The 22,384-nt window shown below is 42.1% G+C and overlaps 2 protein-coding genes across 3 annotated transcripts in view; both read left to right on the top strand.

Annotated features, from left to right (window-relative positions):
* Positions 1 to 22,384, top strand: part of LOC127908715 (neurofibromin-like) — a 72,223-nt gene that overhangs the window by 13,288 nt on the left and 36,551 nt on the right. The window lies entirely within an intron of this gene.
* Positions 4,561 to 11,732, top strand: LOC127908716 (uncharacterized). 2 transcript variants are annotated; one of them, XM_052467857.1, is made up of 7 exons: positions 4,561 to 6,839; positions 7,405 to 7,506; positions 7,854 to 7,911; positions 8,118 to 8,265; positions 8,361 to 8,397; positions 8,635 to 8,918; positions 9,151 to 11,728. In XM_052467857.1, exons 1-7 carry the CDS (start codon positions 6,831 to 6,833, stop codon positions 9,542 to 9,544), a joined length of 1,032 nt encoding a protein of 343 aa, XP_052323817.1. In that variant the 5' UTR covers positions 4,561 to 6,830; the 3' UTR covers positions 9,545 to 11,728. The 2 variants fall into 2 exon arrangements, with proteins under 2 accessions (XP_052323817.1, XP_052323816.1); XM_052467856.1 differs by lacking the exon at positions 4,561 to 6,839 and having other exon boundaries at positions 7,222 to 7,506; positions 9,151 to 11,732.

Genomic DNA, 22,384 nt, shown 5'->3' on the forward strand with positions numbered 1-22,384 from the left:
ATCCATACCATTGTTTAAATTACAATTTTTAAAAAACATTCAAACTGTTCCTGAGTTTTGAAAGACAGAGAAAAGAAAACATCATTATCTTCAGGCTGTTCACACAAGTCCTACTGTCCACAATCTCAGGGTTATTCAATACAAACACACCTGTTTCAGAAAACCTGATCACTTTCACATTCGAACAATGTTTGTAGGATACTTTTCAATAACTCAATAAATGTAAGTGTTGGAACCATACATAGCTGGTAACTTGAGCTCGGCAGAGTAGTTTTGACCTTTTTTTCACCTTTATTTAACCAGGTAGGCAAGTTGAGAACAAGTTCTCATTTACAATTGCGACCTGGCCAAGATAAAGCAAAGCAGTTTGACAGATACGACACAGAGTTACACATGGAGTAAAACAAACATATAGTCAATAATACAGTATAAACAAGTCTATATACAATGTGAGCAAATGAGGTGAGAAGGGAGGTAAAGGCAAAAAAAGGCCATGGTGGCAAAAGTAAATACAATATAGAAAGTAAAACACTAGAATGGTAGTTTTGCAATGGAAGAATGTGCAAAGTAGAAATAAAAATAATGGGGTGCAAAGGAGCAAAATAAATAAATGAAATACAGTTGGGAAAGAGGTAGTTGTTTGGGCTAAATTATAGGTGGGCTATGTACAGGTGCAGTAATCTGTGAGCTGCTCTGACAGTTGGTGCTTAAAGCTAGTGAGGGAGATAAGTGTTTCCAGTTTCAGAGATTTTTGTAGTTCATCCAGTCATTGGCAGCAGAGAACTGGATGGAGAGGCGGCCAAAGAAAGAATTGGTTTTGGGGGTGACGAGAGATATACCTGCTGGAGCGTGTGCTACAGGTGGGAGATGCTATGGTGACCAGCGAGCTGAGATAAGGGGGTACTTTACCTAGCAGGTTCTTGTAGATGACATGGAGCCAGTGGGTTTGGCGACGAGTATGAAGCGAGGGCCAGCCAACGAGAGCGTACAGGTCGCAATGGTGGGTAGTATATGGGGCTTTGGTGACAAAACGGATTGCACTGTGATAGACTGCATCCAATTTGTTGAGTAGGGTATTGGAGGCTATTTTGTAAATTACATCGCCAAAGTCGAGGATTGGTAGGATGGTCAGTTTTACAAGGGTATGTTTGGCAGCATGAGTGGAGGATGCTTTGTTGCGAAATAGGAAGCCAATTCTACATTTAACTTTGGATTGGAGATGTTTGATATGGGTCTGGAAGGAGAGTTTACAGTCTAACCAGACACCTAAGTATTTGTAGTTGTCCACATATTCTAAGCCAGAGCCGTACAGAGTAGTGATGTTGGACAGGCGGGTAGGTGCAGGTAGCGATCGGTTGAAGAGCATGCATTTAGTTTTACTTGTATTTAAGAGCAATTGAGGCCACGGAAGGAGAGTTGTAGGCATTGAAGCTTGCCTGGAGGGTTGTTAACACAGTGTCCAAAGAAGGGCCAGAAGTATACAGAATGGTGTCGTCTGCGAAGAGGTGGATCAGAGACTCACCAGCAGCAAGAGCGACCTCATTGATGTATACAGAGAAGAGAGTCGGTCCAAGAATTGAACCCTGTGGCACCCCATAGAGACTGCCAGAGGTCCGGACAGCAGACCCTCCGATTTGACACACTGAACTCTATCAGAGAAGTAGTTGGTTGAACCAGGCGAGGCAATCATTTGAGAAACCAAGGCTGTCGAGTCTGCTGATGAGGATGTGGTGATTGACAGAGTCGAAAGCCTTGGCCAGATCAATGAATACGGCTGCACAGTAATGTTTCTTATCGATGGCGGTTAAGATATCGTTTAGGACCGTGAGCATGGCTGAGGTGCACCCATGACCAGCTCTGAAACCAGATTGCATAGCAGAGAAGAGAGTGAGATTCGAAATGGTCGGTAATCTGTTTGTTGACTTGGCTTTCGAAGACCTTAAAGGCATGGTAGGATAGATATAGGTCTGTAGCAGTTTGGGTCAAGAGTGTCCCCCTTGAAGAGGGGGATGACCGCAGCTGCTTTCCAATCTTTGGGAATCTCAGACGACACGAAAGAGAGGTTGAACAGGCTAGTAATAGGGGTGGCAACAATTTCGGCAGATAATTTTAGAAAGAAAGGGTCCAGATTGTCTAGCCCGGTTGATTTGTAGGGGTCCAGATTTTGCAGCTCTTTCAGAACATCAGCTGAACGGATTTGGGAGAAGGAGAAATGGGGAAGGCTTGGGCGAGTTGCTGTTGGGGGTGCAGTGCTGTTGACCGGGGTAGGAGGAGCCAGGTGGAAAGCATGGCCAGCCGTAGAAAAATGCTTATTGAAATTCTCAATTATGGTGGATTTATCAGTGGTGACAGTGTTTCCTATCTTCAGTGCAGTGGGCAGCTGGGAGGAGGTGTTCTTATTCTCCATGGATTTTACAGTGTCCCAGAACTTTTTTGAGTTAGTGTTGCAGGAAGCAAATTTCTGCTTGAAAAAGCAAGCCTTGGCTTTTCTAATTGCCTGTGTATAATGGTTTCTAGCTTCCCTGAACAGCTGCATATCACGGGGGTAGTTCGATGCTAATGCAGAACGCCATAGGATGTTTTTGTGTTGGTTAAGGACAGTCAGGTCTGGGGAGAACCAAGGGCTATATCTGTTCCTGGTTCTAAATTTCTTGAATGGGGCATGTTTATTTAAGATGGTTAGGAAGGCATTTAAAAAAATATCCAGGCATCCTCTACTCACGGGATGAGATCAATATCCTTCCAGGTTCCCCCGGCCAGGTCGATTAGAAAGGCCTGCTCGCTGAAGTGTTTCAGGGAGCGTTTTACAGTGATGAGTGGAGGTCATTTGACCGCTGACCCATTACGGATGCAGGCAATGAGGCAGTGATCGCTGAGATCTTGGTTGAAGACAGCAGAGGTGTATTTAGAGGGGAAGTTGGTTAGGATGATGTCTATGAGGGTGCCCGTGTTTAAGGCTTTGGGGAGGTACCTGGTACGTTCATTGATAATTTGTGTGAGATTGAGGGCATCAAGTTTAGATTGTAGGATGGCTGGGGTGTTAAGCATGTTCCAGTTTAGGTCGCCTAGCAGCACGAGCTCTGAAGATAGATGGGGGCAATCAGTTCACATATGGTGTCCAGAGCACAGCTGGGGGCAGAGGGTGGTCTATAGCAGGCGGCAACGGTGAGAGACTTGTTTTTAGAGAGGTGGTTTTACATCGCCAGAGGAACATAGGAGGAGTAGAATAAGGGTGCGGCTAAAAGCAATAAGAATTGGTCGTCTAGAACGTCTGGAACAGAGAGTAAAAGGAGGTTTCTGGGGCGATAAAATAGCATCAAGGTATACTGTACAGACAAAGGTATGGTAGGATGTGAATACAGTTGAGGTAAACCTAGGTATTGAGTGATGAAGAGAGAGATATTGTCTCTAGAAACATCATTGAAACCAGGAGATGTCATTGCATGTGTGGGTGGTGGAACTAATAGGTTGGATAAGGTATAGTGAGCAGGACTAGAGGCTCTACAGTGAAATAAGCCAATAAACACTAACCAGAACAGCAATGGACAAGACATATTGACATTAAGGAGAGGCATGCTTAGTCGAGTGATCAAAAGGGTCCAGTGAGTGGAGAGGTTGGTTGGGGGTCACGGCGATTTAGACAGCTAGCCAGGCCGTCGGTAGCAAGCTAGCATAGGATGGAGGTCTGTTATTAGCCACCTCTTGCGTTCCGTCAGTAGATTAGTGGGGTTCCGTGTGGTAGAGGGGATTAATCCAAATCACACAACAACAACAAAAATAAAAACAATAGATATAGTTATAGAGGCCCAAGAAGAAAACATAATAATAATAAAAATAAATAAATTGTCCGATTGTCTATTCAGATAGCAGCCGGTAAGACAGCTAACGGTTAGCAGGCCGCAGATGGGCGTTCAGGTAACGTTGCGACGGAGGAGCCAGCCGGATAACTCCTTCGGGTAGATAACGTCGGCAGTCCAGTTGTGAAGGACCGGTGGGGCTCCGCGTAGGCAGTAAAACGGGTCCGGATAGGTGACTGCAGCCCAGGAGTGATTGATGGAACTCAGGAGTGATTAACGGAGCTGGCTAGCTCCGGAATAATTGATGTTTGCTCCGGAATCGACGAAAGCCGATAGTCACACGGATAGCAGCTAGCTAGCTGTGAGATCCAGGTATGAATGTCCAGAGAGCAGTTGAAATCCAGGGACATGGAGAGAAAAATTGGTCCGGTATGTTCCGTTCCGAGCCGCGCTGCGCTGCGCCGTACAAAACTGCCGATTTTCGAGCTAAAGGATAGCTGATGACCACAAACCGTGGTTAGCTGAATACTAACGATTTGCCAGTAAAGAAGCTAACTAGCTTCTGAACAAGCTTCTGATTAGCTTCTGGATTAGCTTCTGGGCTAGCTTCTGGCTAGCTCCTGGCTAGCTTCTTGGAGTTTCTGGCTAGCTTCTTGGAGGATTACAGATTTGAGGTAAATAATACTTTTTTAGTGTCCAGATGCAGTCATTTATGTTGTCTAAATGCAATTTGTCTCTTATAACAATGTTATTTTTCTGAATAATGTAATTTAATTGACTGGTAGGTAGTCACTAACTATTTGTAGCATGTGTTCCTCTGTTTATTGATATTTGCATGGTGTGTATGTGTTAAGCTGTTAAGTAATTAATGTTGATATTATCCAAAGGGTTTTTAACTGAAATGTTAAATGTTGGTGTCTCGATCTCAGACATTTGCGCTCATATTTGTAAATAGTATTTCAAAAATGGCAGAATCAAACAGTATTGGAATAGTGACTTGTATTTTGCATCTAGAAGTGTAAGAATTTTAGAAGAATGCTATTTCATCAGTCAAATGTTGCACTGTTTGATAAGACAGGGTAAAGAAAACCACCATTTTAATGAGTTTAGTTGTGAGTTTGACATTTTACCACAAGAAGTCACTATAATACTATACGTTATCAAACAGGGTTGTGCTGAAAATCAAATGAACCACAGCCAAATTAATTATTTGCAACTAAGAGTAAGATTAAAAAATACATGTATAACTTATTTCTTGATAAAATACATTCTAAAATGTAAATATATGTGATTTCTGAGTATGTAGTGCATGTATCTTTTTAAGGCCCAAAGCAGACGTTTTTATATCAATATCAAATCATTTCTGGGTAACAATTAAGTACCTTACTGTAATAGATTATGATGAAAATGGTCAAAAATGTATTTTTTGCAAAAAAAACTTTCTCAAGCAATAATTTTGCTAGGACTGTCTGGGAGTGGTCAGTGTGGAGGGGAAATTAAAACTAGCTGGTATTGGCACTCTCTTTGTCGTTGGTCTATAAACCAATTTACACATGGTGATGTCGCCATGGATAGCCAAAACTCTCTCCCATGCAAACCTGCTGATTAGAAGGTGCTGTATAGATGTGAGAAACTCTCTTTTCATGGCACTTCAATATCGAAGTGAATTTTTCGTAGCAGGTTAGGAAACTGAGGTTAAGGTTAGGAAAAGGGTTAGGGTTAGTGAAAATGCTCTCCAAATCTACGAAAATTACTTTGCATTGAAGTGCTGTGAAAAGAATGTGTCCCTGCTCAGGTGTTGCATGCATCAACCAATGGTTGTGTGCCAAGTCATCCATTGTGTCATCGACTGACAGATTGCTATAACATATGATGTGGTTAGCTGACACACAAAATACCTATCCAGGCAGTATAAGATCTGGCAAGTGTCAGCAAGGCCTGGGCAGAGGAACATGCTCCGTATTTTCAACCAGAACTATCAGGAAGCAACCCCGATCACATTTTTGTAAAACACATTTACAGTGTTAGTTTCATAAGCTGTTGTACAATATGAAATACAATTATTTTGACTTCACAAGGCTTTTAAATGTAGGCAAACAAGTTTTCAGCATTCAAACTCATCTACCCAGCCAGATTCAGCACCATGGACAGTGAAGATCAGAATACCTGCGATCTGACGATTAGAACAACAGTGCTATTTTAAGTGATTTTCAAGACACCCAAAGTCAATTTAAATCCACAACAAAATCTGCAGGATAAAAAGCAATATAATCAAACATTCAAATAAGTAAACAGGCTATATTAAAGTGCACTAAACATAGAGACAGACTAACCATGGAGAACACTAAACATGATGACAGATTAACCAGGGAAGTGAATTTAACAGAGGTTTAAGCTAAAACAACAGAATCTGGGTAAATCTGTGTGAAGAGGTGTGGCTTTAGTGTGGATTTGAATAGTACACAAGTAGGCCAACGCTATTTTTGCACTGTAAAACTTTTTTTAAGTGTTATGTTTTCCCAGATTCATAGTGTTATGCTCACAGCTTGCTCACAGTTTGCTCACAGCATCACATGATGACGTGGGCAACATAAACACTTAAACTCTGTGGATTAAAGTTAATAGTAATCAAAACTAATTTCACCACGAAAGGAAGTGCAATCGAAATGAATGAAGAAGACAAGGTCATTCCAGTGAGTTAATAAAATGACAAGGTGTTGCCTGTCAGCGTTGTAGACTACTGCCTCACAAGCCCGGGCTTTAGTGGCACTGGCATACGCGCTTGCCTCTGCACTGAAGGAGCCACCGAACGCGTCCGCGTTGCAGCTCTCACTTTCTCCCGCTACAGTATGTCCTACAATGACATATTTGGTGGGGATTTGCAGCCAACAATAGGATTGGATTGGGACTAAATCAATGAATAAAACGATATTGAAATGAATATTATTAACAAATATTTCCCAGAAGATTTTGGGTTCAACCTAAGGCTGACTAGGACAGATCAATCAACTTGATCCGACACAGTCAGCCTACATGTCATACGTAAGTAAACCCACAAGAGAGACAATATTGCAAAGGCAGGAAGGACCATGTTCGATGGAAGGCGTAGGGGTAGGCAATCGAAAACGTTTGACGGGGAAATTTCTGTCAATATTAGCTAGTCCTACTGAGTGGGCAAGTAACCTTTCCCGCGCTCTTCCTAAAAATACTATTTGTGATGTCATAAAGGTCTAACGTTCCATGACGTAGCATGTAGCCCTAAATTACAGTCCCTGCCTGCAATATTGTCCTCACTCTCGACCTGAACTCAACTTGAATGTAACCAACACAGACAAGGACATGCTTTTGAGATATAAAATAGCTTGAATGGATGAAGAAAAGGTCAGCTAAATTACTTCATACAATATTGGGGGAAAGTAAAAAGGGTAAAGCAATATAAGCGGATATTTCTTGTAAAAAGCTATAACATATTGTAAAGCAAATGTACCATTCTTTATAAAGTCACCAGCTTAGCTCTGAAATGGCTGTAGCTCTATTTATGATGTCCTCTGCACAGATCTACTCTGACATTGACATATTATTACTTATTGGAATGTCTGACCTTCAGGTAGCACAGAGGGAGGATGGTGATCCTCAGAGGGAAGGAAAGGAAGTTGTTGAGGAAGAACCGGTGGCCACGCCCAAAGAGGAGGCCAAGAAGGGAAGGAAGGTAAGATAGCACGAGTGACAGAGCACATAATAGGCCTACTGGGTTACACTCTGTACCTGATAGCAGCCATACCATAGATATCTATATATATCAGATAACAACATACGTAGTAGCTGTTTTCAAAACGTGTTTTAAGAGCTGTTTTGACCTGGCCCATAGCCTATTCATAAATTGTCTCAGAGTAGGAGTGCTTATCTAGGATCAGTTTTGCATTTGTGATCATAATGAATACAATTATTTGGGCAAGTTTGAGCCCACACCTTATCTGATGAACTTTATGTATACGGGCCCTGGTGTTACATGTCTGCCATCATTTGAGATCTGGAATCTGTTCTGTTCTATCCTAGGCAAAAAGTAAGAGGAGTGGCAAGAAGTCAAGGAAGCTGGGCACTGACAACGATGCAGGTCAGAGATTTACCTCTGTAGTACTACATTGTTTCTCTATTCTGTCTGTGATGTGCAGGTTGTGCTATCCATTTTCAATGAAACTGTAGTCTACTGTAATCAGTAAGAAAGGTCACATAGATAGCTTTATTCAAATAGGCCTATTCTAAAACCCTAAAACAATGAAATCAGAGTATTAAGAGATAAAACGTCTGATTTCTCTTTAGTCTCCAGGAATAAACACCTGGATAGAGGATCTGTAATTGAGCTCCTGGAGAAGAAAGCTGTTAAGGCTGCATTCGGCCCAGGCAACAAGGATGAAATGGAATACTCCTACCCAATCCTCATCTCATTCCTGCGCAATCTTACTGATGAGTATGTTAAAGGTTTTTCTGTAATGTTCAACATTTATGAAATATTGTGCAGTGGGAACTAAACACTAACTAAAACACGTATTTTAAATGTTCTAGGCAGTGGCAAGTGATCTACAAAGGACTAAAAAACCCTGTAAGTTTCCCTACCTGCCTTTGACCTTTGATGTGTCAATGATCTGTTGAATTCAGAGATTAGCCATCAAGTCATATTCTGTTATTCATGTTCATTTCTCTGTCAGACTTCATCAAACTTTGAATTCAGTCACAGACAAGAATAACAATGTTGATCAAATGCATTCTGTTCGGTCTAGAATACTTGACATCACAGTTCCATTGAAAAGACTGTTTTTGTTCTGTTTGTTCAAAACAGATGACGAAGGAACAGCTTGCCAAATTGTGCAAGACAATTGTAACCTTCATCGCACAGACCACCCTGCAGATCCTGCTGCCAGCCCTGGCCCGCGTACTTGGGGTAAAGGACTTTGCTGACGACGACACTGACTCACCCAAGAGGGGTGGCAGTGCAAGATCATTTGCTGCCTTTGATCAGGAAAGACTGGAGCTCATCCAGGAAGTTAGATATCTGGCGAAGAAAATGTATAAGGGCGGCACAGGGGCTCAACATCTCAGGTCCCTAACACCCTCTTCTAAGAGGTATGTTCCCCTTAAGGTTTTCATGTATGGATTTCACCAAGATCATCTATCCCAGTGTTAGCCAATGCAATTCACTCTATCTGATGTAGTACAAAATGTAATGTATCAGCCTTTATGAGCATGTAAAGCGATCAAAAGGACATGTAGATATTTAGAATACTAAAATTACAACGCTTGACCGATTTGCCAAGTTAAGACAGGAATTATCATGCTTTGCTTGTTCGTTTTAAAGTTCCCAGACCTCAGTGAAAGTCCACCTGGGAATGACAGAGGACAGAATCATCAAAAGTGTCCAGGAGCAACTGTCTGATCATAATATCCTGTCCTCTTGCCCACCTGAGCTGACTGTTGGTCTTATCAAGGTGGTGGTCGAACAGCTTAACTCTGCCCTCTCTGCGACCTTCAGCAGAGCCATTTCAGGGCAGTCCTCCCCTATTTCTTCTGGTAACCAGGCCGCTGAACAAATGGTCAACATGGTCCAGAAATGTTTTGATGATCACGCCACTCCAGAGGACCAGAGCTCCACCTCTGTATTAGAGTCATGCATTCCACCTGCAACAGAAGAGGTGATGACTGTTATTGCAGAGATGGTGGGTGAATTGGAAAAAAGATCCGGAATTGGTTAACGTTTTTCGAGAAGTGGCTGTGAAAGTTAAAATGTTGGCATCTGGCAGTGACCTTGTAGTGGAGCACCTGGATGTTGAAGACGACTCTCCTGTTCCAGAGGAGCTGAACATAATGTGTACATCTTGCAAAGCAATGATGCAAAATCTTGGCACTCTGTTTAGTGTGAAGTTCAAGACCAAAGCTTCAAAGGCTATGAGTGAAATTCTTGTGAGAAGGTTAATGAGCGATATCTCTGGTATGGTTCAACCTTCTCATTCGTTTAGTACCACTTCAAGCTTGATGAATGCATCTCGCCCATCTGACAGGATCCTTGATTCTGCGGCCACTGAGCTCATACAGACCAAAGTAGAATCTGAGGCATCAAAAATAATTGATAACTTTGTTGAAGATGTCAAGGACATTGTGCAGTATGCTGAATTAGATCAGCCAACAAGCACCCAGAGAGATACCCAAGTGGGACACTGTACGACAAAGCGGAAACCCTTCCATGCAGCTCGTAGACTCTGCGAGAGACTTCAGGCAAAGCTGGAGACATTGTTCCTCAGAATGGGTGGAGCTCCAGTCCAAGGGGAAGAACTTATGGAAAAAGCTGACTCCAGTGCTGTGCTTCTGGAACATAATGACTCCAGTGATCTGCCTGTTTCAATCCTGAGCTTGCCTTCCCCATGTAGGAGTGAATCCCCTATATCAGAACGTAGTTCATCTTCTTTATCTGATGGATGTGATTCAACTGACTCTGTAGGAGAAAAACACCAGAGCAACCTGAAACCAGTAAGAGTGAGGCAATACTGCAAGTGGTCAACTCAACAGGACTTGGTTCTCTCCGTAAATGCCAAAGTGAGAACTCTCAACCATTACTGTCTCTCTGTGATTCCAACATGGTGCCCTGCACCAAAGAGGTCTTGTCCCAGATTGTGACCATGTATAGGTCAGAGGTGGCAGATTTGGAATGCACATCATCTGTTGCAGAGGGTTCCTCTTACAACTCCCTTGAAGTCTGTGGCTTTTTGGACAGTGTTATGTCTTATCTAGAAGACATGCCTGTGTCTGGTTCTTCATGGTTGGAAGGATTAAGAGATACTCCAGCCTCAGTCATTGAGAAACTCTCCAGTGAGGAGTTCCAGATGAACGCTACCAACGAAGTGCGAAAAATACTGCTCAAATCAGTCAGTAGCTTTCCCAACAAAGTCAGTTCCAGCCAGACAGATTCTCAGATGTTGCCAGCAAAATCAACAATTTCCTTAAGGCATACAGATATAACTGCTTTTGAAATCGTTGGATCAATTAGAAATGACATAAAGAGCCTTTTCCCACCCACAGAGTATTCTACTACTCTATGGCAGGCAGACTCTATGCTTCAACAGAGTGATGAGAAAACCTCAGAGTACACTGAGGCCACACCCAAAGGCTCACAGTCTGGTTTGGAAGTATCTGAGAAGAAGATCTGGACAACTGCAAAGACTATTTACCACAATGTGAAGACAAAGATGAGGAATTATTTTACATGGCAAAATCAAGTCAAAGCAACAACGGCTCAAGCCAAAAAGAGCCTCAGCCATATTCTGGTTTCAATTCAGAAAGAGCTGTCAAAATCTGACCAAACGGTGACTGCGCTTTCACAAATAGAGAATGTGGTTGGAATGATGCTGAAGGATGTTGAAAGGGTAAGCAGTGAATGTGGTGAGGAACAGATCTATCAAGCGCCACAGCGTTCTTCCTCCTCGTTGTCATCCTCATCTGCCAGATCAAAGAAGTCAGAGTGGGAATTTTCACTCCCTGGCACTCCCATCTCTTCTGATTTACCAGAGAGTATTACTCAGCCCATTGTGAGATGCTCAGTCATCGACATGGGCAAATCTACTAAGCCAAAAACATTGGTGTGTGATGCCAGGGAAAGCATGTCTGCAATAGTGGATACCATCATAAAGGAGGTACATCCAGAGGAAGAAGGGGAGGTTGCATTCCACCCTGATCTAACAGCTGTAATAGCAAGACTGGAGGAGCTCATATCTCAGGGTAGGATTGGTGCTCTCTCACGTGATCTTACTCACCAAGTCAACCGCATCATTTCTGAGAGCAACTTGACCCCTCTGGTTCTGACAGTGGCGGCTGGAAAGAGTGCATCCGATACAGTCCTTACTGAGCTGAAGAGGAATGACAAGACGGTGGGGAAGCCCACAGCTTACAAGCTGGTTCAGCTTTTGCAGAGGAGTCTGTGAAGCGCCTCTTGCTTCCTAGCCTTGTGCCCTCTACAGCTTCAATGAGTTTGGCTCAGGGAGTTAGTGTGCCGGCTAGCGTATCTGAAGATAGGATTTCATGTTCTTTTTCTACATCAGCATTTAGTGACACAGTCAGCCTGTTTACCAAAGTAATGGTAAGCCAGGTCATGGACTCTGTGGTTTCTGATGCACAAAGCAGAGGGTCATCTCCAACCGGAACTGTAACTGATATAGGCAGTCTACTGAGTGGTAAGTCCTACCCTCTGCCATCTTTGTCCGCCATCAGCATGACAACAAGTGGGACCTCCAATGCTGCACGAGGCTTTGAGGCCAACATAGATGCTGAGGAAAGGGATACCATCAGTTGTTTCGGTGTACCTCAGAGCATTGTTTGTGATCAGAATTCAACCAGCCCGGATGTTGCCTCGCTTTCAACCCCATCCACTGACAACTTAGTCGGTGATGATGACTTCACCGGCCTCATCAGCATGTTAGTGGTGAGACTTCTGTCAAAAATCCAAACCCAAACGGATCTGTACCCAACTGACGTCACACGCACGTCACAAGACCTGATTCCAAAAGTTATAGCTGCCTTCTGTGCATGCTCAGGCTGCTCTGAGACCCAAGCTTATCCCAAGAACCTGAAGAGTCACAAAGTATACAGCACCGTCTACAAACATCTGTTGAAGGAGTTTGGCTCAGAGAAAATACTCCAACTGGCCGTGTCGACTCAGGACTCCACATTCAATAGGATTCTTGTGAAGTCATTGAGCAAGGAGCTTCTCCACAGTTGTAACGAGGCATCAAGAGCAGCCTCAAGAACATCTTTCGAAGCCACCAGGCCAGAAGCTCTTCTCATGGCTGAAGATGTGAAGGCTACCAGAGGGAAGCTGTCTTTCCTACAAAGGCTTGCCAGACTGAAATTCGACTTAAAGGTACATCACACTTATTTAAGTTAACAATTGTGTCAATGTGAGTAAACAATGTTATTTAGAGAAAATGTAAAACCATCCATTAATTCCAAAACCATTTATAAATCTTGTTTTGCTGGTGTGTAAGATGTGATCGTTATTACCGTGAGATTGTTCTGCTGTGACAGTTGTTTTGACATGTTTTTGTTTTAGCCATTCATGATGGGAAACAAGAAGGATTCCAAGAAGATGGCCCTCTCAGCTTGATATGTGTTCAGAATATTATATTTACGTTTTTTATTTACCAAAAGCCTGTATAGATCTTTAGTCGGGCCTCTTTGGTAGGTTCTCTCTTGCTCTGAGATTTCAGATTCAAGGGCACTCAGTTCCGCACCGTGTTTTTTCTTCAGCCCTTCAGTATAGGAAATAATCTGTCCCCTCAGATAGGCCTTCAATGTGTCCCAAAGAATGAAGCTGTCAGGAGGTTTGTTTGTCAAAGTAAAAATATTGATCTGCTCTTTGATGAATGCACAAAATTCAGGTTGCTTTAGGAGTGTAGAATTTAGTCTCCATCTATATGCTCCATTTACCTTGGTAGGAATGGAGATTGATAATACCAGAGGAGAATGGTCACTAAGCAATCTGGGGAGATAATATAATAATAATAATAATAATAATATATATATATTATTACAATCTGGGGAGATACTCGACATCTAACACTCTATGAAACAGTTGTGTCGAAAGTAAAAAGTTATCTATGCGTGTGTGTGTCTTGTGTGGGTGTGAATAAAACGAGTAGTCCCTATCCTGTGGGTGCAACTGTCTCCAGATGTCTAGTAAATTGAGATCTTTCATGAATGACATGGTGAGCTTGCCGGCTTTGGTAAGAAGTGAGGGTTTATCAGAAGAACTATCAAGAACTGTATCTAAGCAAAAATTAAAAGCTCCTCCAACCAGTAGCCATCCTGGTGGTGCTTGAGCAACCTGAAGGAAGACATTCTGAATAAACATATGGTGGTCATCGAAGTTAGGAGCATAAATATTCAATAGGGTCCAAGACTCTGAAAACATATGCCCCTGCACCAAAACAAACCTGCCAGAGGGATCAGAGATGGTGTTGTTGACGCAGAAGGGGATGTGTCTACTTATCAAAATTGCAGTTCCTCTTGCTTTGGAGTTAAAAGAGGATGCAAAAACTTGTCCTACCCATTCCCTCTTCAATTTCTTGTGTTTACTGGCTGTAAGATGTGTTTCTTGTAAAAACACAATGTCAGCCTTTAATTTATTAAGGTATGTATAGACTCTTTTCCTTTTAATCGGGCTTTTAAGACCTTTTAAGTTGAATGACATATTTTAGTGGATTAAGCATAGGTTGGGTTTCAAATATGTAACTGAATAGAAATCTATCATATGCAGATAATTGGGAAATGTTTCAACTTTGGTTTGAGCACAAAAGTGACCTGTGTGTCTCTTTAGGAAGGAAACAATAAACATAGAAAAAATAAATACAAATCCCACCCACCCCGATTGTCAGACTAAAACAACAATCCCAACAATCAAACATGAATACACTTGTAGAGAGAGATACGTTGCTGCTCGCTTTCCATCTTGCTCTTACTAGCTAAACCTTGGCGTAAACTAAAACCTGCAAGCTCTCTAAATTGAAAACCAACGTTGTGAATAGATATTTATGGCTGAATATTTACTGCCCACGGTAAGGGATGGTTGAGTCTCTTTTCGAAAGATTAACATGAGGGGGAAAGCAATGGGCCTAAACCCATTTATTGCTTCGCCCAGTAGATATGGACTAAACCAAAATATACTCTCCTGTAAATGTAATAGAACTCACCCCGGGAAGATACGGTTAGTTGAAAATGTACAAATCAATTAAAGTGACCGGGAGATACCAACAGTTCAATCCGGATAAGAGAAAACAAACGAACTGCATTTTATCCCCCAGAGAGACCGTCCTGGCTCAGACGTTGCTCAGTTCTTTGAGAAAAGTGTGCACTTCTTTCTCCCTGTGTGTTGAAGAGATGGCTTCGGCCTTTGTACTGAACTTTCATCTGCGCAGGGTGGATGAGGTAGCCGGTGATGTTCTTCTCCTTCGGTGCTTTGGCGGCAGGTCTGAACTGCTTGCGGCGTCTGGCGAGATCCGCGCTCATATCTGGGAAAAGGCTGACCCTCTTCCCATCGATGGCGATGTCCCCTTTGGCTCTTGCGAGTTGCAGTATCTTCTCTCTGTCTTGGAAACGGAGGAACCTGATCCGGATGGCTCGTGGGGGCTCATCTGGCCGGTGTTTCGGCGCTGATGTTCTGTGGGCGCGTTCGATTTCCAGCGGCTTGGTGAAGTTGATTATGCCTAGGACCTCCGGGATCCATTGAGTGAAGAAACGGACCGGGTCACGGCCCTCGCTGTCCTCTTTCAATCCCACCACACGGATATTACTACGTCTACTCTGGTTCTCCATCTGATCTACTTTGTTTTTGAGGTAGGCATTGTCCTTTTGCAGTTGTGTCAAGACCTGGTCATGTCTAGCGATGGTATCTTCAACTGTGCTAATGCGCAACTCTGCCTCAGTCGTTCTCAAAAGGAGATCATTCATGGAGGATTTCAGGTCGTCAATGGAAGAATGGAGTTCAGCCGATTTCTTATCAATTTTCAGAGAAAGACCTCCGTTACCATCCTGAATTTCCCGGAGGAGAGTAGCCAGCATGTCGGCAGGCTCGCAACAGTCTGGAACTTTCGTCTGAGTTATGAGGGCTAATGCTAATCTTGCTAGCTGTAGCGTTATCGTTATCTTGGGAATCAACGACGTTTTGGTCGTCCTTCTTGCCTCTCGGTCGGAGGTCCATGGCTCTTTGGGAAGGTAAGTACTTGACAATTTATCAGCCGATGTTAGAATATTATTTCAACGTTGTTATTTAGGTAAAAAATAGAATAACTTCGAAGAGCTCGGTTTGTCAACGTCTGCTCAGCTCCGCGGCATCACGTGCTCCCGGACGTTTACTGTTCGAGATATTGGTGTACAAAGCTGCTATTGCAAAAATATTAAACCCTATATACAGTACATTATATATTATCGATAGTAATCTCTTATGTAAAATGATTTATAGTTTCCAAATCTCAAGATTCTGGTTTTCATTTATTTGTGAAAGTAATAATGAGTTGAAACTAAGAATACAATATAACATAATTTCTAAATGAAAGTGCATGTCAACTCTCTCTCTTCTGTCGCCCAACATAGTGGCACATCCTGGACTCCCAGAGGGTCTTCCCTCCACCTCTCAACAGGAGAAGCCTCGCAAACGTCCCCTTCTAATCAGGATGTTTTCCACCATCTCCATAGGCCTATCCGAGCCATTCGAACAGTTTTCAAAGCAAGCTTAATACAACAATTTCCTTTAATACAGTAATATTTGCATTAAATTGATGGCCTTTGTCTTCTTTTGTGTTGCCCTGTTAACACATTTGATTAGATAATACATCGTATATTTAGTTTAGTTTATTATGCAGTCACGGTGTAGGCTAAACAAAGTAATGTTGTCCTGAATAATGTATAGAACATGCACCCCCCCACCCACACACAGTGTGATTCATTGAACACACACACATAGTACTTCAGATATGTCCCACAACCAACATTCAACCAGATATCAATGATTCAGTGTAAAATACATGTCCTGTAAAATAAACCGTATTTAATTTACAACCAATAAAATAATACATGATGCAGGACACTCAGTTATAAGGGAATTAACTGGTTTAACTTCTCAAACAGAAACACACACATTTCCATTTTCTGTGGATCGCCCATGTTTACATTTTACTGAATGATAGTCTGACCTTTGACCTGTAGATGGCAGTAAAGGTCGACTTTTGCTGCAGATCCACTTCTAAAGCTCAAACCTCTCTGGACAAGTTGCCGAAACATTTGTCCCTAGTGAGAGAGAGTGTGTGTGTGTGTGTGTGTGTGTGTGTGTGTGTGTGTGTGTGTGTGTGTGTGTGTGTGTGTGTGTGTGTGTGTGTGTGTGTGTGTGTGTGTGTGTGTGTGTGTGTGTGTGTGTGTGTGTGTGTGTGGCAAAAAAAGGGAATATTGCACTACACTTTTATGATACCGATACATTTTGCATTCGGTAGCATAGCACAGCTGTAGTTTTTTGAGTGACTTGTGTTGTGAGAGAACCAGAATTCAAACAAACTCCTGGATTACATTTTATAATATTGTTTGCTCTTTTTAGTAACATATGGTAGCATACATATTTCACACGGTGGCAAGTCAAGCTAGTTAGTTACATGTAACAACATTACATTATATGGTCAATGTTTGTGTGTTTCCTCTTAGCTTTTACCTTCAACATCAACAAGCGACGCACGGGCTGGTCCTGCAGACTCCCACGCCCATGGCCCAGGAGAAGGCTGGGGGCCACCTGCTCACTCACGTCCCAGCCATCTCCTTTGAGACCGACTGTGGAGTGCACCTCCAAGAGGACTCTTGAAGAGAGGGGCCGGGTGAAGGTTAAACTGGCCAACATGGCCTTGATGGGAAGGATCAAAAAGTCTTGGCTGTGAAATGCCCATTATGTGTGATTATCAAATTGATCATTTTCCACTTTTGAAACAACAATGGGAAAGACAGGGTTTATAGCAAAGGTTGCTCAGATTGGGCTTTTGGAAAAATTGGGAGAATGAAAGTGCACTCCTGATTCAGAGAGAAAGATCCAGCTTAATCATCCATACCATTGTTTAAATTACAATATGAAAACATTCAAACTGTTCCTGAGTTTCGAAAGACAGAGAAAGGAAAACATCATTATCTTCAGTCTGTTCACACAAGTCCTACTGTCCACAATCTCAGCGTTCTTCAATACAAACACACCTGTTTCAGAACCTGATCACTTTCACATTCGAACAATGTTTGTAGGATACTTTTCAATAACTCAATAAATGTAAGTGTTGGAACCATACATAGCTGGTAACTTGAGCTCGGCAGAGTAGTTTTGACCTGTGTCCAGATGCAGTCATTTATGTTGTCTAAATGAAATTTGTCTCTTATAACAATGTTATTTTTCTGAATAATGTAATTTAATTGACTGGTAGGTAGTCACTAACTATTTGTAGCATGTGTTCCTCTGTTTATTGATATTTGCATGGTGTGTATGTGTTAAGCTGTTAAGTAATTAATGTTGATATTATCCAAAGGGTTTTTAACTGAAATGTTAAATGTTGGAGTCTCGATCTCAGACATTTGCGCTCATATTTGTAAATAGTATTTCAAAAATGGCAGAATCAAACAGTATTGGGATAGTGACTTGTATTTTGCATCTAGAAGTGTAAGAATTTTAGAAGAATGCTATTTCATCAGTCAAATGTTGCACTGTTTGATAAGACAGGGTAAAGAAAACCACCATTTTAATAAGTTTAGTTGTGAGTTTGACATTTTACCACAAGAAGTCACTATAATACTATACGTTATCAAACAGGGTTGTGCTGAAAATCAAATGAACCACAGCCAAATTAATTATTAGCAACTAAGAGTAAGATTAAAAAAGACATGTATAACTTATTTCTTGATAAAATACATTCTAAAATGTAAATATATGTGATTTCTGAGTGTGTAGTGCACATATCTTTTTAAGGCCCAAAGCAGACGTTTTTATATCAATATCAAATCATTTCTGGGTAACAATTAAGTACCTTACTGTAATAGATTACGAAGAAAATGGTCAAAAATTTATTTTTTGCAAAAAAAACTTTCTCAAGCAATAATTTTGCTAGGACTGTCTGGGAGTGGTCAGTGTGGAGGGGAAATTAAAACTAGCTGGTATTGGCACTCTCTTTGTCGTTGGTCTATAAACCAATTTACACATGGTGATGTCGCCATGGAGAGCCAAAACTCTCGCCCATGCAAACCTGCTGATTAGAAGGTGCTGTATAGATGTGAGAAACTCTCTTTTCATGGCACTTCAATATCGAAGTGAATTTTTCGTAGCAGGTTAGGAAACTGAGGTTAAGGTTAGGAAAAGGGTTAGGGTTAGTGAAAATGCTCTCCAAATCTTCTACGAAAATTACTTTGCATTGAAGTGCTGTGAAAAGAATGTGTCCCTGCTCAGGTGTTGCATGCATCAACCAATGGTTGTGTGCCAAGTCATCCATTGTGTCATCGACTGACAGATTGCTATAACATATGATGTGGTTAGCTGACACACAAACTACCTATCCAGGCAGTATAAGATCTGGCAAGTGTCAGCAAGGCCTGGGCAGAGGAACATGCTCCGTATTTTCAACCAGAACTATCAGGAAGCAACCCCGATCACATTTTTGTAAAACACATTTACAGTGTTAGTTTCATAAGCTGTTGTACAATATGAAATACAATTATTTTGACTTCACAAGGCTTTTAAATGTAGGCAAACAAGTTTTCAGCATTCAAACTCATCTACCCAGCCAGATTCAGCACCATGGACAGTGAAGATCAGAATACCTGCGATCTGACGATTAAATCAAATCAAATCAAATCAAATCAAATTTATTTATATAGCCCTTCGTACATCAGCTGATATCTCAAAGTGCTGTACAGAAACCCAGCCTAAAACCCCAAACAGCAAACAATGCAGGTGTAAAAGCACGGTGGCTAGGAAAAACTCCCTAGAAAGGCCAAAACCTAGGAAGAAACCTAGAGAGGAACCGGGCTATGTGGGGTGGCCAGTCCTCTTCTGGCTGTGCCGGGTAGAGATTATAACAGAACATGACCAAGATGTTCAAATGTTCATAAATGACCAGCATGGTCGAATAATAATAAGGCAGAACAGTTGAAACTGGAGCAGCAGCACAGTCAGGTGGACTGGGGACAGCAAGGAGCCTTCATGTCAGGTAGTCCTGGGGCACGGTCCTAGGGCTCAGGTCAGTTGAAACTGGAGCAGGAGCATGGCCAGGTGGACTGGGGACAGCAAGGAGTCCTCATGTCAGGTAGTCCTGGGACATGGTCCTAGGGCTCAGGTCCTCCGAGAGAGAGAAAGAAAGAGAGAAGGAGAGAATTAGAAAACGCACACTTAGATTCACACAGGACACCGAATAGGACAGGAGAAGTACTCCAGATATAACAAACTGACCCTAGCCCCCGACACATAAACTACTGCAGCATAAATACTGGAGGCTGAGACAGGAGGGGTCAGGAGACACTGTGGCCCCATCCGAGGACACCCCCGGACAGGGCCAAACAGGAAGGATATAACCCCACCCACTTTGCCAAAGCACATCCCCCACACCACTAGAGGGATATCTTCAACCACCAACTTACCATCCTGAGACAAGGCCGAGTATAGCCCACAAAGATCTCCGCCACGATTAGAACAACAGTGCTATTTTAAGTGATTTTCAAGACACCCAAAGTCAATTTAAATCCACAACAAAATCTGCAGGATAAAAAGCAATATAATCAAACATTCAAATAAGTAAACAGGCTATATTAAAGTGCACTAAACATAGAGACAGACTAACCATGGAGAACACTAAACATGATGACAGATTAACCAGGGAAGTGAATTTAACAGAGGTTTAAGCTAAAACAACAGAATCTGGGTAAATCTGTGTGAAGAGGTGTGGCTTTAGTGTGGATTTGAATAGTACACAAGTAGGCCAACGCTATTTTTGCACTGTAAAACTTTTTTTAAGTGTTACGTTTTCCCAGATTCATAGTGTTATGCAGCCCAGGCCTATCTTGGAAGGCTGGGCATAAATAGTTTGCTCACAGCATCACATGATGACGTGGGCAACATAAACACTTAAACTCTGTGGATTAAAGTTAATAGTAATCAAAACTAATTTCACCACGAAAGGAAGTGCAATCGAAATGAATGAAGAAGACAAGGTCATTCCAGTGAGTTAATAAAATGACAAGGTGTTGCCTGTCAGCGTTGTAGACTACTGCCTCACAAGCCCGGGCTTTAGTGGCACTGGCATACGCGCTTGCCTCTGCACTGAAGGAGCCACCGAACGCGTCCACGTTGCAGCTCTCACTTTCTCCCGCTACAGTATGTCCTACAATGACATATTTGGTGGGGATTTGCAGCCAACAATAGGATTGGATTGGGACTAAATCAATGAATAAAACGATATTGAAATGAATATTATTAACAAATATTTCCCAGAAGATTTTGGGTTCAACCTAAGGCTGACTAGGACAGATCAATCAACTTGATCCGACACAGTCAGCCTACATGTCATACGTAAGTAAACCCACAAGAGAGACAATATTGCAAAGGCAGGAAGGACCATGTTCGATGGAAGGCGTAGGGGTAGGCAATCGAAAACGTTTGACGGGGAAATTTCTGTCAATATTAGCTAGTCCTACTGAGTGGGCAAGTAACCTTTCCCGCGCTCTTCCTAAAAATACTATTTGTGATGTCATAAAGGTCTAACGTTCCATGACGTAGCATGTAGCCCTAAATTACAGTCCCTGCCTGCAATATTGTCCTCACTCTCGACCTGAACTCAACTTGAATGTAACCAACACAGACAAGGACATGCTTTTTGAGATATAAAATAGCTTGAATGGATGAAGAAAAGGTCAGCTAAATTACTTCATACAATATTGGGGGAAAGTAAAAAGGGTAAAGCAATATAAGCGGATATTTCTTGTAAAAAGCTATAACATATTGTAAAGCAAATGTACCATTCTTTATAAAGTCACCAGCTTAGCTCTGAAATGGCTGTAGCTCTATTTATGATGTCCTCTGCACAGATCTACTCTGACATTGACATATTATTACTTATTGGAATGTCTGACCTTCAGGTAGCACAGAGGGAGGATGGTGATCCTCAGAGGGAAGGAAAGGAAGTTGTTGAGGAAGAACCGGTGGCCACGCCCAAAGAGGAGGCCAAGAAGGGAAGGAAGGTAAGATAGCACGAGTGACAGAGCACATAATAGGCCTACTGGGTTACACTCTGTACCTGATAGCAGCCATACCATAGATATCTATATATATCAGATAACAACATACGTAGTAGCTGTTTTCAAAACGTGTTTTAAGAGCTGTTTTGACCTGGCCCATAGCCTATTCATAAATTGTCTCAGAGTAGGAGTGCTTATCTAGGATCAGTTTTGCATTTGAGATCATAATGAATACAATTATTTGGGCAAGTTTGAGCCCACACCTTATCTGATGAACTTTATGTATACGGGCCCTGGTGTTACATGTCTGCCATCATTTGAGATCTGGAATCTGTTCTGTTCTATCCTAGGCAAAAAGTAAGAGGAGTGGCAAGAAGTCAAGGAAGCTGGGCACTGACAACGATGCAGGTCAGAGATTTACCTCTGTAGTACTACATTGTTTCTCTATTCTGTCTGTGATGTGCAGGTTGTGCTATCCATTTTCAATGAAACTGTAGTCTACTGTAATCAGTAAGAAAGGTCACATAGATAGCTTTATTCAAATAGGCCTATTCTAAAACCCTAAAACAATGAAATCAGAGTATTAAGAGATAAAACGTCTGATTTCTCTTTAATTTTGTTTCTACTTCCTCTATGGCAATCACATCTTTAGTCTCCAGGAATAAACACCTGGATAGAGGATCTGTAATTGAGCTCCTGGAGAAGAAAGCTGTTAAGGCTGCATTCGGCCCAGGCAACAAGGATGAGATGGAATACTCCTACCCAATCCTCATCTCATTCCTGCGCAATCTTACTGATGAGTATGTTAAAAG

The sequence above is a fragment of the Oncorhynchus keta genome, chromosome 18, assembly GCF_023373465.1.
Source record: "Oncorhynchus keta strain PuntledgeMale-10-30-2019 chromosome 18, Oket_V2, whole genome shotgun sequence".
Lineage (NCBI taxonomy): Eukaryota > Metazoa > Chordata > Actinopteri > Salmoniformes > Salmonidae > Oncorhynchus > Oncorhynchus keta.